Source organism: Rhodamnia argentea, chromosome 3 (genome assembly GCF_020921035.1).
Source record: "Rhodamnia argentea isolate NSW1041297 chromosome 3, ASM2092103v1, whole genome shotgun sequence".
Classification (NCBI taxonomy): domain Eukaryota; kingdom Viridiplantae; phylum Streptophyta; class Magnoliopsida; order Myrtales; family Myrtaceae; genus Rhodamnia; species Rhodamnia argentea.
This window is the reverse complement of record NC_063152.1, coordinates 32,166,337-32,181,024: the sequence shown is the minus strand read 5'-3', so window position 1 is coordinate 32,181,024 and position 14,688 is coordinate 32,166,337. Positions and strand designations below refer to the sequence as shown.

Here is a 14,688-nt window from a genome sequence, read left to right as displayed (position 1 = left end):
CCAGGTACCTTTAACCTATCCCCACATGATTTGGCTAGTTCAACTCGGTTTTCAAGCCAAATCGGCCCGATCGCCTATCCCCGATTAGTATCCGCCACCTAATTCATGAAATGCCAAACTCCGCGCATAAATAACGTACATCGCGGCTAGCAATAGTTATCGTGTCAAGAATTTGAGAGCTCGTGTCATTTTCGTTATTTCCTAATGACCAAGAAAGACAATTTAGATGGCTAAATTAAACCTCGAAACTCAATGCATGATGATGCTTCGTCAATCTCGTGGATCGCGTACATTGTAAGTCGGATCTCAAAGGGGATTTTGCTCAGAAACGACATTGTTTGCCTTTGGTGGGCGCGAAGAATCTATATTAAACTCGTATTGTGACTATTCCACCAAACACTAACGTAATCCACGAGATTTAAGTAACATGCTTAACAATCTAGAAGCACGATTAAAATAATGGTCCAATTCCGGGGACAAGTTAACGTGCGAGGAAATGGGATTTTTCTATGATTGGTTGATTTCAATTTCGAAAGCTGATTTTTTAAAGATATATATATATATATATATATATATATTAGTCCCATTCAAATATGCTATCGCGACTTTGACAACACATCAAGGTCGTAGACAGCTGCCTCGGACAGAGCATCCGCCGTGGAATGTTCTTCCGGATCGGAAACATTGCACGCAGCGTCCCCAAATTTGGACCCACCATGCAATCGAACAAATCCAGCGGAATAATAATATTCAAGGAAGGATAATTATGACTTTTTTTTATCGAAAAGATGGTTACGACTATACTGCACTAGCAATTTGGTATTTGTGAATTAGGTAGACTATGTACATAAATTACAGTTGTGTCAATTCGGCCCTAAATTTTTTGCATCCAATTCAGTCCATGACAGCCAGGTCTGATATGGCACTACCAGCACTAACGTAGACTTTTTAATTAATATTTCAATAATGATTTTTTCTTTTCTTTTCTTTAGTTTTTTCCCCCAATCCTTCATGTCGGCGAGGGTGTCGTGGCCCTTGCCTGGTCTGGTCGACAGCCACGATGTCCTCGCTCACCTAGATCGAGCGAGAACCGTGACACTCTCACGCGACCTTAAGGGTTGGGTGGAAAAAATTAATGAAAAAGAATCATAAAGAATTCAAAATATTATGTACAAAAAGTTTACATCAGCAACAACCGATCAAACGAGACTAAATTGACACAAATACAAAAAGTTCGGGACTGAATTGATACAATTAAAATAAATTTGGGATTTTTTCAATAATTTTCTCACAATTATTGTGTAGATGTGCACATGTGGATGTGTGACAAGAAGCCCGCCATAATTTTTCTACAAAAGTGAGACATTGTGATGCATTTTCACCTAATTATTAAGGAGGCGCACACATGATTTGGAGTTATACAAATCCTACTTTATCACATAGTGAGACCCACATAAATATCAACATATCTTTTAGAAGTAACTAATCATTGTCATTAGGTAATAAGCGCCAAAAAAATCGCTGCGTTTCTACCACGAGATCGATAATTATAATGAGCTTTCTCCGATCGATTCCCTTTTAACTCCCGCTCCTCCTCCTATCGGGTAGTCCGTCCCGATCCGAAATCGAACCTAACCGGACCGGTCTGAACGTCCGGGACACCCAACTTGTGCAACTAATTAGGAGGGATTCGACTCAGCGGTCAACAAAGACTGCCCTTGAGTGAGGTATAACTCAACCATCATCAGCCACGGCATACTCGACTCGACAGCAACACATCTTCTAGATAAAGATAAGATGCCGCCCCACATTTTCACGCGTTGCTTATGATTCCCGTCAACAACTCTATCTTGGTCCACCATGTCCGTAACCACCACCGAAAATAAACTGAAAAAACATAAAAAGGATAGAAAAGAACGGTCCACACCTTACTTTGGTAAAAGCAGGAACGACCCTTCTTTTTTTTGTTCTTTTCTTTTCCTTCCAATGTACGCATCTTTATCGATCCATATCGATCCTCGACCAGCTAATTGCGGTGAAGGGATGGTGCTATTTGGGGTGGCGATCGTGCTCCCTACCGAAGCCGACTAGGAGGGTTGATCATCTCAATCGAGGCCCGGCGAATTTGGCGAGGCGAAGCACTGTGCGCCCCCGGAGGAGCGCCCCCGTATTTCAATTCTGATGCGTTCGGCCCTTACGTACTTATATCTTATTGGATTAGGAAGGTGGAGTCGGTTTGGAGAGCGAATTACTATTTCTGCATACGAGCCGACATGTTCCGTTTGAAGTTGCTTAGTTTGGAAAAATTGAAAAAAAAAAAAAAAGGCATCTACTGAAGTGGATCGTGTGGACCGAATCGAATGACCGATCGTAGAGTGTAGCTGAAGTTTCCTAGTTTGAAAGTCCAATCTTTCACCAGCCCGATCCATTCTTCGCCAAACATCCATTTACGATAGTGACTTAGACCGCCATAATTGGGGCTAAATAACACGCAACATGTTTAAACTTCAACTCAATGTACAATATCATCCCTAAACTTTTTAATTTGTTCATTATGATCTTTGAACTCTAAGTAAATGTTTAATCCAATCCTTGAAACTATACGAAGATGTTGAACGTCCTCATTCTGTCAATTTGTGTTAATTGGATCCGCTGATGTGTTTTCCAATCCATGAACTTTTTTTTTGGGGGTCGAGAATGATACTTCATTCAACTTCGAGAGTTCTTAAAAGACGAGCCTAAAGAGAGGGCATCAAAACAAGGCGAATCCCACTTTTGATGGCCAAGAAAGTGAAAGTGTCTCTGAGCGATGGGCTTGGGCCACAAAATATGCTACTTGATTTTCTGACCTGCTACAGTGGGCCGCGGATGTCTTCTTAAAATGGGTCAGCTGGGCTTGGGCCTCCATTATAATCGGTTCGACCTCCCTCGGCACGTTATCTTGTCCTTGTAAGATATTCAATCTCAAATCGGTATATGATGATTCACGTCATTAAATAACGATGGACATGTTAACCCAATAATTTTATCTTCTCTTATGGATAAAAAGATGGATATGTTAACTCATCATTTTAAAAGTTCCAACTTAGCATAAAGTAATCCACGTCGTCAAGTGACGTATGATTTGAAGTTTGAGCATATGACGAAATGGCTATATACTAAGCATGTACCTGTAGTTCAGGGATCACATCGAACAAATTAATATTCTATGGCTTACATTGTGCATTGAGCCAAAGTTCGGAGATCATTTGCCTCATTTCTCAGTATTTAAAGAGAACCAAATGCCCCGTAAAGTAATAGTTCGTAATCCCTAGTTCGTGTGGGGGCCAACTACAAAAATAAGGCCCGACCCAATATGAAAATAATTAAATGGGCCAAATCTGTTTAGGAGCAATTCTTGTGTATGCACATCAATTATTCAAGAGGCATGTGTTAGTGGCCTAATTAATTATACCAAATCGGATGGCAAAAAAACAATAAATGTCGCATCTAAGTAAAAGCAATTGTATACGGTGCGATTTATTTTTCAATTTTTAAGAATTTTAACATCGGACCGTTATTTTATATCGAGCGCCTCGAATGATAGCATTGGAATCACCAAAATATTTTTGCTAAGAATTTTGAAAAAAGGGGATATTTCCAAGTCCTAGACAAATTCTAAAAATACAAGAAAAAATACGAATGCGAGGTTCCATGTTCGTCAATTACTCAATTGAAGGGTGAGCCATTGACAAAGGCTCAAGCGCACGCCCTATTCGAAAGGACTTCGCATACGTTACATCCTCAGAATTAAGTCGAGACTACTATTCATTTGGACCGCATCGGAACATCATCACCAGTAACCGACACTCAAAAAGAGTCGATTGGTCGGAGAAAGAGCGGCGCGCCTTCACAAATCGACATCTCGGATCGAGCAAAACCGTACCCATTTTACTCAGATGATTGGATCATACAATTATCAGCCCTATTTTGCCAAAAGCATAAGGACATCAAACACAAGTCAAGTTTCGACCCCAAAAAAAAATATATAAAAAAAAAGTGTGATTATCACTCTTTACACGCTATAACAGGCTCCCTTATTCTATGGATAAAATTCAAAAAATAATCTGAAAAAAAAAAAAAAAGAGGGAGGAACTAGCATAACACGTGTCTTGACATTTATTCCAGCCCATCCACTTGCATAGATAGACAACAAATTAGGGTCACTTTCCTAACCCCACCCACGAACGAAATGTGCTGTGCAGTGCAGTGCGGCCCAATCATGAAACGCACTGTCGTTTCGCTGTCAAAGGCCTCTTTCCTGAGGTCAAACCTGGCGTTCTGGCAGCTGTCCCGCAGTGTCGTTCTGGGCCACGCCGCCCACTTTTCTCCACCCGCGCTGTGGCCACGTGCGTGAGGTGGAGTGACCAGCTTCCCCTCTTGTCTTCTTCCCTTGGGGGTCCTACGGAACTATATTGTAATTACTTACAGTGACTGTACTGGCTCTACCCTGTTCTGTACAAAAAATATTCAGGGCCTCCCTCCTTACGGTTAAGACTCTTCTTTGGGTGGATGAAGGTGTTGGAAGCTAATGGGATTTTGGAGAAGCAAATGTAGTCTAGAAATGCTCCTTGTGGAAGTCGAATTTGGTGGGGCCTTTCTGGTTGAACTCGTAGCAGAGCTTGCTCAGCTCTTTGGCCAGAACAGGGGCTCCACAGTAGAAAACGCCTGAATTCAAGAAGTCAGAAGAGTGAACATATGGAGATTGGTCGAGTTTGCTGCTGTAATTTTGTGAAGAGATTCAATGATTGAGAGTCACCTATCCTTGCACCGCTGTGCTTGGAGCAGAGTCTCGTGAGAGCCTTCTTCCAATTGGGTCTTGCGAAATGAGTCCTTACCTGAATAAAAACGTTCTCTTTTGGTGATTCAAGATGTTAAATTGACAATAGTAGGAGGAGGAGGAGGAGGACACTTACCCTCGTTCCAGAGACAATGTCTACCCCATTCTTGGCATGATTAAGAGCTTGGACCATGGTGATGAGGGCAGATCTCGCATCGCCTTCCTCGTACACACTGGTCAAGTAATTGTGCATCTCAATCACCCCCTGAACGTCCCAAATGAATAACACGATCAGTAAAGACTAAACTTTTAATCGATCCAATGAACGAGCTGGAAATTGGGCTCGAGAGAAAGCATGTTGTCTGTGTTACCCTTTGATCAAGCTCCGCGACCTCATTCATGACCCCTTTGAACCAGTCGAACGACCCTTGTTCTCTGGTCACCCAGTAGAAGTAAGCGTTGGTGGTCTTCAGAGCCTTCCTGCGCCTCGGGGAAACCCGGTTCGGGTTGGGCGATTCGACGCTCCCTACGCTTTGATCTGAGTTCCTACTGATATCCGTGACTGAATCCTACAAACAAAGAGAGAAGGCAAAAGGAAAATCGGTCTGAAGTTATCGCAATGCCAATTCATTCTCATTTGCATCAATCAACAATTAAGTTGTTCAAAAGGTTACTAAAGGGTGAGAGTACATGGTACTTACTGCTTGCTCCTCGCTTTTGACAATGTTGTTGAGCAAATCTTTGAGGATACTAATGAAAGGCGTTGCCCCGATTCCGAGACCAACCAGCAGCAAGACATCGTATTTTTGGTAATCTTGAGCCGGAGCGCCGTATGGACCGTCTATGCGGAGCTTCGGCAAGCTGTAATCAAGAAAAGAATACGGTCTTGATTATTATAAACCCCACAAGCTCAGTAATCACTAGTATCATTATACAGGAAAACTGTAGTGTGTGTGGACAATGAAAGAATGGTACAGGAAGTGTAGGTACCTTGTCTTGGTTGTTTCATCAGCCCTGAGGAGGCCACTCTTTCCTGCAACAGGAGGCTCGCAAGCCTCGGCGAACACCCTTTTGAGCTCTTGCGTCCAGTCGCCTAGTTGACGGATGTGAACACTGAGGTAGTCATCACCAGGAGCCGAGGTTATCGAAAATGGGTGCCTGGCAATATGTGTCCAGAGTAGAGATCAGAACGTATGCGAGGTTCCATAACCTTTCTAGTAACTGTCCGGACATTAAGCAGTTGCGCAGTCCACTCAAGAAGTAACAGAATGGCGCGCTCATTACCACAAGCAAAATTCATTGTTCTCAGCGGACAGTTATCGTCATTACTTGGGGACTTACCATTCGAATGGAGAAACCGCGGGACACTGGACGAACATGTACTGCCCGCTTTTGTACTTAAATTGGGGAGGCTTCGACATCTTTAACGTCAAGACATTTCCAGGGTAGATAGCAACCTAAACAATTGAGACAGTTCGCTCTGAATGTCACCAATTTTAATCGAACGCCCAACAAACGAAGATGTGAATATCAAATTGGGAAGATGGATGATGCGGGAATGCTTTTGTCACCTTGAGCAGTCGGACTGTGTACATTCCAGACCTGAAGAATCTCAGGGTCCTTTCTCCGGCATAGAGCAATACAGGAACGGAAAGATACATCCAAGTCTGCAAAGGCACAAGCTCGACATTATGCAACTACATTAGGAATACACCGGAAGTCTTTCAATATTTCAATGTTGGTAAAAGAACACAGCACATTGGAGAAGCCTGATTCTCAGAAAGTTAATGGAATGCAGGGAAAGAAAACGATTCATACCGTCTTGCGGTACCAGTGGTGAACGAGGTAAAGGAAGACTCCATGAACGACGAGCAGGATATAGACGAGTACAAACAGGTGGTGCGAGTACCAAAATGCGTTGAAGCCAGTAAGCCGGTCGAAGGGCTTCGGGAACTTGACGAGGCTCCGCCGGAACCATCGGGTGGCTAATGTGAAGGCTATTGTCATCAAGATCACCATGAGGATCCCAGTCACGCCTTCAGCCCCCTTGACAAGATCAAGGTACGTCGGCTTCGTAGCACCGAAATCATTCTTCAAGTACCGATCGTAGATGTCTTGAGGCGCATGTACGAGCCTCACGAAATCGCACGCAAGATGGTCGCCAACATGGAGGATGACACCGACTACAATAGCGGCAGCTATCGTCTGCACCAGTCAACGTACCAGAAAGACATTATTCAGATGTTGCAGTTCTTGCTGTGAATCCTTAAACTCAAGTATCATCCCATGATTCACAACTTATGATTCGCTAGCTCCTATAGGCTAAAGGGACAACATTTCAGTTTCTCATTAATCAAAAGTATCAGTAAAAAGCACAATTCCGGTGATTATGCAAATGGTAGAGATATCGCTTCCGCCGCGTTTCCTAAGATCACTGACCTCAAAAAGAACATTCTCTTCTCGGAATTCTTGCTTTTTCACTAGCCGGACAACCTCAAAAATCCTAGGAGTCTCATTCCACATCACATGTGCAGTTCTACATGTCTGACCAGCATTTCGTACCACATCAGACATTAACCCTTAAAATGACATTGCAAAATATGATCTGTCATTGGATCAACCACTCTCCTCTCCATGTGCGGAACCTAGAAATCACGATCTACATTCACTCTACGGGGTCGCATCTATATCTTATCACACGCTTCAAAGTTGTGATTTCCTGCATTGAAATTTATTCAAGCAACGACCGATGAATCCTCACTCTCCAGCCAAATTTCTAATGCTGCGATACAGAGTTTCTTCTTCGCCTCATCCGCAGATAGGGAAGGATCTTGGGGAAATGCAAGAGATTTCTTTCTTTATGTCATTATGAAGTCAATCTCCTAGCTCAACTTGCGCAAACATATTTTAAAAACAAAGCTCCATAATTTATAGACCGACGCGCAACTGTTACAAGAAACCAATTTAGACAGAACATAGTGTCCTTTCACATTTGTTTTTCTCCATTTTTATTAACTTGTTCAGAAAAAAGTCAAATCTTTATGGCTTCCCACAAGTTCTTTTTAAGTTTTCTGCATATAAACAAAGATAATCATGATCTCTCTGGCCCAAAACAATGGCTAGGGAAGCTTCTCATTCGTCAACCTTTGCTGCCTTTAAACAGAAAGATGATGCCTGGCACCATACGCGTTCTTACACAGGACATGTCATCATCATTAAAGTGCACACAAAGAGACGAATCATCGAGTCACTAGTTTTTTCTTTTGATCCCGATTGTCCAGATCAAATCAATCACGTTGACTTTCCCCGCAAGTTTCCTCCGCCTATAGGATGATAAAGCTAGCTCAAAGATGTGGAAAATTATTGAAGTGTTGGAAATTTCATAAAGGAGGGTTAGGCTCCATGATTAAGATTGAAGGTTTTTAATCGTACGGCTGGATCATACATGTCCAATTGCATAGGTCGGGTCTAATTTATTGTCCAAATTTCCTTATGAGCCTAAAAGAATGCGTATTAGTATCGGACTGTGGGTGGCTCAAGCTATCGGTCCATGGTGAGGTCTGCGACATTCAGAATGTTCACTAATTGATAATGTAAAGCTAAGTTTGCGGCATTGATTCTGTTAATAATACAGCATTTCACGAAATAACATTTTGTGTACCTTGTGGAAGTTGATGTTGTCGTCGAAGGGTATGAAGAGGCCGACCCTGGTGGAGCGGAGCCAGGTGATGGTGTTCCGGCACACGGGCAGCAGGATGAGGGCCATGTTGAGCTTGAGCGTCTCGGCGGCGCCCTTCGCCGTGAGGAGGCAGTAGCCCATGACCTGGAAGGCGTCCTTCTGCTTGTACTGCTGGAACTTCCACGCGAAGAGGCCTATCATGACGGCGACCCACAGGATCACGACCCAAACCCTCCTCCAGTTCTCTTCCAGGTAGTACAGGCACTTGGTGCTCAGCCTCCTGATGGGGCTCCTCCTCCTCAGGCCCTGCAGGTTCTGGCTCAGCGCCTGGCTTGTGTAGCTCAGCGCCTGGCTGTAGTTGAGGTATGTGTCCTTCTGCAGCAGCAGCGTCTCTAGCTGCCATAGCTGCACCCAAATTTCACGTAGAAGTTTAGGGGCTAAATTGCAAAAAACAAAGCAAGAAAAATTTGAACTTTTCCCCCATGTTATTAGCATTTTAAGTGGAATTTTTCATCTTCTTTTTTCTCCGCCATGAGTAGAAAGCTCGTGCATGACATGTGCACCAACCGTTTGATCCATGGCATGTCAACAAACTAAGAGAACGATCCACATGATGATATTATTCACTCAAAAAAAAAAAGGAAAAAAATTAGATCTTGTTAGTCTCCAAATGTGGTGCTTCTTGTCGTTCCCACGCCCGCCATAAGAACAGGATTCAAATATCGTGAATCGTCGCGAGCTCAGGAGCAGCTCTTTCAGCAACGGAATCGTGGAAAGGTGTGATAGGACAGGAGGGATCGTGTCCAAAAACGACAGTGACGATCAAAAACCAGACAGCACGCGTGTGGGGGTGCAATACGTTGCACTAGGTGTGGTGGAAGGCGTTCCGTGTGGGACACCCCGAAGAAAGCCCCATCTGTTTTCTCCGTCGTATGGAGGACTAAATTTTCCGAGAAAGTTTTAGCAGCCAAGAAAATATAAAAAGAAAAAAGAAAAGGGGGAAGGGGTTGAGAAGGTTCGGCATGGAGTACAAATCGGGTCGAACGCAGGAAAAATGGACGGGAATATAAATCTCTGACCCAGAAAGACCGTAACTCACTGACCCTTACTATATACTTAAGGAAATAGAATGACTATAAACATAACTTGTCTTAACGTGATTATAAACAGCTCAGATCATCAGCTTAACTAGCTTGTGTTAACGTGTCAGCCAGAATTTCTTTTTCTTTTTTTTTTTTTTTTGTGTCGTTTTGATTTGAGTCCATTTAATTAGTTTGAAACCCTAGAATTATTGTGCGATTAAGGGCAATAAGGTAAGGAAAACGACATGATTTGAATGGCTCGTCACTTGTCGGTCATCCCTATTAAGCACCAATCAAAAACTAATAACATTACGGCGGAAAGGAGAACCTCTAATTACCTAAACTTTTAGAGATGAAAATCCACAGAAAGTCGCTCAACCAACACACATTTTAGAAAATTCTTCGGCCGCTTATGTCTTCTAAGCAATTTAATTTGGTCAATTCAAAAGTAATGCGCTAGCTAGGTACATATGCAATTATAGATTTACGTATATAGTCATAAGCTCTTGCTCTTTCTTCTTGGACGGTTCAACAACACGGTTACCCAATTCTTAGAAAAAATTTCCATTTTTTTGCCTAACGTGGACTTGGGAGACAAGGTCTTAACTAAACTATTTAGACCACTCGAGTTTAGTCGTACAAAAATTTACTGGTCAAACCTGGCTCCATCAAGACGCGTTCCCCCACCAACTATTTGCGGACGAAAAATATTTTGGAAACTTTGCATTATCTCAAGATCTCAGGGCCAAAAAAAATCTCAAAATGGACCAACCTCGATGTAGCCGAGCCGCTCCGGATCCAGCTCTTCCATGATCAGAGCTGCGTACTCCTCCGCCTGCTCCTTCAACCTTGACAACCTGTTCGCCGACGCGCTCAGCATTATGATCTGCATCAACCGCAGCAAGAAATCAAGAATCATCAATAACACAAGAATTAGGGTTTCTCAGACGAAATTGAATTAACGATGCACAAAGTCCACGTAACCAGCTTGCAATTGCATGCATCAAGGATGCCAAAACCATTACACACAGGACCGGCATGAATTGACCGGAAAGCCCCCACCAACCCCACTGAAAGATTAGTTCATTATTGCACTCGGGAATAAGGTCGTAGTGGGAAATATTTTGGGACGCCATTGGTCGCCCCTAAGACGTCACGAATATCCCAAGAACTGTTTAATGGATGGGAAGATGCTTTTAGAACATGGGCAACGTCAGAGCAAAACCCTAGAAAAGAAAAAAAAAATCCGAAATATTATTCTATAAACTTCTTGTTTATTTAAATATTATCTTGATGGAGTAGCTCCGTTTTGGAATTTTCAGGGATTTTCGGGGCTCACCGAATCACGCCTAACCTTGATTATCATAATTGTAGCTCAGACATGACACCCTGTAAGGAAAACCTTAGTTTATTACCAAGCCTCATGCGAGACCGTCGGCATACTTGGCTAAGTCATGCACATTAGTTTCGATTCCAAATAATTTTGGTACGGTCCAATTCAATCAACACGTATACATAATTAGTTTTGGGAAGTTAGTTTAATGGAGGCTGCCGAGCCTAATCGAGCTTAATTTACTCGGAAAAAGACAGCTAATTAGAATAGGGTTTGAACAGAAACCTCACCTCTTTTACTTCTTCCTCGGTGATTCTACCGTCTTCATTCTTGTCCACCCTACGAAATATACATCACGAGAGGAGATTAACCATTGTCCTAACATGCGATTATTTTTAATTAAATGCGTACTAGGTGCAAACAAAAACAAATGACGCGACCAATAGTTAGGTTACTAATTTGGACACTGTTCAGGGGTCCCTGTTCTTCCTTCCTCACTTCTAGCTCCTAACCACTAATGATGAAATCATCTCACGTTAGAAATAAAATAAACCTAATAAATATGAACCGGTCGGTCCCTAGTTTGTTAAGAAGTGCAGTCTTTGCCAAGAAATGATTAAAAATGTTTTGGAGATGTAATTTTGTGTTTTTCTTTGAATCATCGTCGTCTTGCGTACATGTCGAAGAAGATCTGGAGACGAGAATCGAAGCTCTGATCAGTGATCTGACACCAAAACTCGTAGAGCTCGTCTTTGCTGATCTTGTCGACCTTCAATCTCCTTCTTCTTCCCAATGCATCGAACAGCTCCAGAGCAAACGCCTCCGAATCTCTCATTCCTTCACCGAGAAAAAGACAAGAACGTCATCGGTATTAACCAACCCTAAGGAGAAAAATTCACCAAGAACGGACGTAGATGTAGGGAGGAGAATGACGAAAACCTATGCATTGTGCGAAATCTTGACGATGGAGATAGCCATCCTTGGCGAGCTTATCGAATCTGGCCTGAACTTCGTTCCATGCATCGATGTTACCGTTGGTCTTGCCGTTGCTGATGAACCGCAGTCCGCGCAACGCCTTCTGTGCGCCCGAGCGGGTCCGGTCGAGCTGCGCACGCTGCTTCCGCAGGGCCCGGGCCGCCAGGGCCAAGTCTAACGCGCAGGCATTCTGGCCGGCGGACGACGTGGACGCCGAGAGCACGCGGGACGCGTGGCCGTGGCTCCACGAGAACCGCCGCAGCTCGGCCTTGAGCTCCTGCGAGAACTGCCGCGCCTTTGCCACCGCCTCCACCTTGAGCTCGTGCGAGAACTGCCGGAGCCGGCTCGACGAGCTGCGGCGCATCGTCGGCGACGGGGACGGGGCCGAGGCCGACGCGGAGCAGGGGGTCCCGGCCCCGCTACCGCTGCCCCCGCCGCCGGCGCCGGCGCCTCCGCCGTCGTCGTCGTCGATGTTGATCATCAACGCGGACGCGGACGTCGCGGGCTCGACGCTGCGGAGAATGATCGTGTCGTCGTCCTGCAGGTCGAGCGTCACCTCGACGAACTCCTCGGCCGAGCTGGACTCCGTACCCGCCGGCGAAGTGCTGCCGCTGGCCGGAGACTTGCCGGGGACGGTGTCCGACGCCCACCGGCGCTCGTGCCTGGCGAGACCCTTCATTTCGTCTGGAGAGCCCAAGCGAAGGTATAGATTCGGTAGGCGGGGTGCGATTATTTATGGTGTCCGTGGCGTTAGATATACCTCGTGGACTGAGATATGGAGGAGCATTAATGGAGTGGAATTTGTGGGACGACGCGTAGAGAATCCCCGAGAAATGACATGGAAACGCGGTGCGCAGGTTTTTCTGAAGATGACAGAGAGAGAGAGATATGCAGAAAGTAACCAAAGTGGAGTTCTAGAGAGAGAAAGGATGGAGAAGGAGGAGGAGGAGGAGGAGATCGAATGGACCCAATGCAGAGGAATTCCAGTAGCGGGAATATAATACATACACACACGTATATATACATAAATATATATATACTTGTGTGTGTGTTTGTGCGCTTTGTATGTGTATTTTTTGTTCACGGCCTTTTGAAAGGATTTTGTAGAAAAAAGGTTTTTGATCTCTCTGTTTGTGGGGGTTAAAAAGGGTGTGTGCCCCACACCGTGTGGGGCCCTATTTCGGAAGAACTGTATGGCCCCAAGGAGGAGTTTTCCCCGAAGCAACGGCAGAGATTGTACGAGTCAACCCTTCTTGGACGGACATCTCTCTCTCTCTCTCTCTCTCTCTCTCTCTCTCTCTCTCTCTCTTTATGTTTTTCGGAGGGTTTTAGTTTTGGATTTAACCAGATTCAACACGGATTAGCGAGTAGTGAAATTACCAAAAAAGACAGGTGAAATGCTGTTTTATGACGAAAGAAAGGACAAGTCTTGGGGGATTAAAAGGCGAAAATTCTCGTGTTATCCGCATGAATTTTGAAACGTGGTTTAAGAATGTGCAGATAATTTTCTTGCATTTTTCAGGGCGGTGATACGATTATTTTTGCCCTAATAAGTTGGGAAGCCTCTCGCTTACATCAGACAAATGGTCCATAAAACGCATACTATAAAACGTAATTAATTACAGTGGAGAATCCCATTACTGTGATGCCTATGATTAACACAAAAATGCCTTTATTTAATCATTATTACCCCCCAGCTAATGCAAAATTGCTTTTTGGGACGTCTGCCCGCCCGCCCCACAATTAGGTCATGTTGCCGCTGGCCCGTGGCCCCGATTGCCCATTATGCCCTTTTCCTGTGTTTGGTCCACTACAAAGACCTTCTATTGTGTTCACACCTGTTCATCTGGATTAATAATGGACATATGATATGCATGTGACTTCTTTTCCACACATCCGATGTCTCTCCCGTTGAAATGAGCAATTGGTTACCCAATGAAAAATAAAATAACCCGAATCAACAGTGTTAGACACGATATGCGTGAAAAAATTGATGGAAATTTGTCCAAAAAGTCTTAAATTTATTGTACTTTTGCAAATTTGGTCTTAAACCGTTTAATTTTGACAATTGAGCCCTAAATATTTTCACATTTAGTCAATCGAGTGCATCCAGCCATGTTTTGCTAGAAATCGTTAGCATGGACGCAAGTCGTTCTACGTGGTACGGCAAGAGCTAACGTGGACGATTTTTAATACCACTATAATAATTTATCATATTCTTTTCATTCTCTTTCATTTTTTTTTCTTTTTTGGTTCAAATTGTTGGCGAGGACGCTGGCCACTAGCTAAGGGCCGGCGACATGGGTGAGGGCGTCGCAACCCTCACCTGCCCTCACTATGTCGACGAGTGAGGGCATCGCGACAACATCGAGGGCCACGCGACAACATCGAGGGCCACGACGCCCTCGCCAAATCGGGCAAAGTGAGGGCATGGCGGCCCTCGCTGGGACGACGAGGGCTCACGAGCCATTTCTTTTAGAGTCTCTTTCAGTTAATATCAGAAGATCATAAATCCACGTCCATAGATAAAAAAAAAAAGAGAGAGAGAAAATTCACTTTGCTGATGAAGTTATTTAAGGATAAAAGCAAAATAAGTTTAGGCAGACTTATCTAAAAAGTACTAAACCTATCATATGGCCCGCCAATTCATTGATGACCTTTCAAATTTGGCCTATATAGTCCTAAAATTTTTCATGATTTTCTAATGTAATTCATTCGGCCAGCTTAGGCCAGAAATCACTAATATGGCTATCTAGTCAGAATCGACCGTCCTACAAGGTACAAATGGCGTAAACATGGA

At 43.9% G+C, this 14,688-nt stretch overlaps 1 protein-coding gene across 1 annotated transcript; it reads right to left on the bottom strand.

Moving 5' to 3' along the window:
• Positions 1 to 3,912: 3,912 nt before the first annotated feature.
• On the bottom strand, positions 3,913 to 12,836 carry LOC115746469 (respiratory burst oxidase homolog protein A). Its single transcript, XM_030682234.2, has 14 exons — positions 11,853 to 12,836; positions 11,591 to 11,750; positions 11,204 to 11,252; positions 10,353 to 10,466; positions 8,481 to 8,903; positions 6,638 to 7,024; positions 6,391 to 6,486; positions 6,161 to 6,276; positions 5,810 to 5,977; positions 5,521 to 5,680; positions 5,191 to 5,388; positions 4,956 to 5,084; positions 4,799 to 4,877; positions 3,913 to 4,707 (listed from the first exon to the last, which is right to left on the bottom strand). The coding sequence occupies exons 1-14, from the start codon at positions 12,565 to 12,567 to the stop codon at positions 4,598 to 4,600; spliced, it is 2,904 nt and encodes a 967-aa protein (XP_030538094.1). The 5' UTR covers positions 12,568 to 12,836; the 3' UTR covers positions 3,913 to 4,597.
• Positions 12,837 to 14,688: the final 1,852 nt, after the last annotated feature.

Excerpts from the sequence above, each read along its gene's own strand:
- LOC115746469 (XM_030682234.2), bottom strand. The coding sequence starts at position 12,567 with ATGAAGGGTCTCGCCAGGCACGAGCGCCGGTGGGCGTCGGACACCGTC. Across the intron at positions 4,878-4,955 it reads ACATTGTCTCTGGAACGAGG|GTAAGGACTCATTTCGCAAG; the intron begins GTAAGTGTCCTC and ends GTTTTTATTCAG. Across the intron at positions 4,708-4,798 it reads GCACAGCGGTGCAAGGATAG|GCGTTTTCTACTGTGGAGCC; the intron begins GTGACTCTCAAT and ends TCTTGAATTCAG.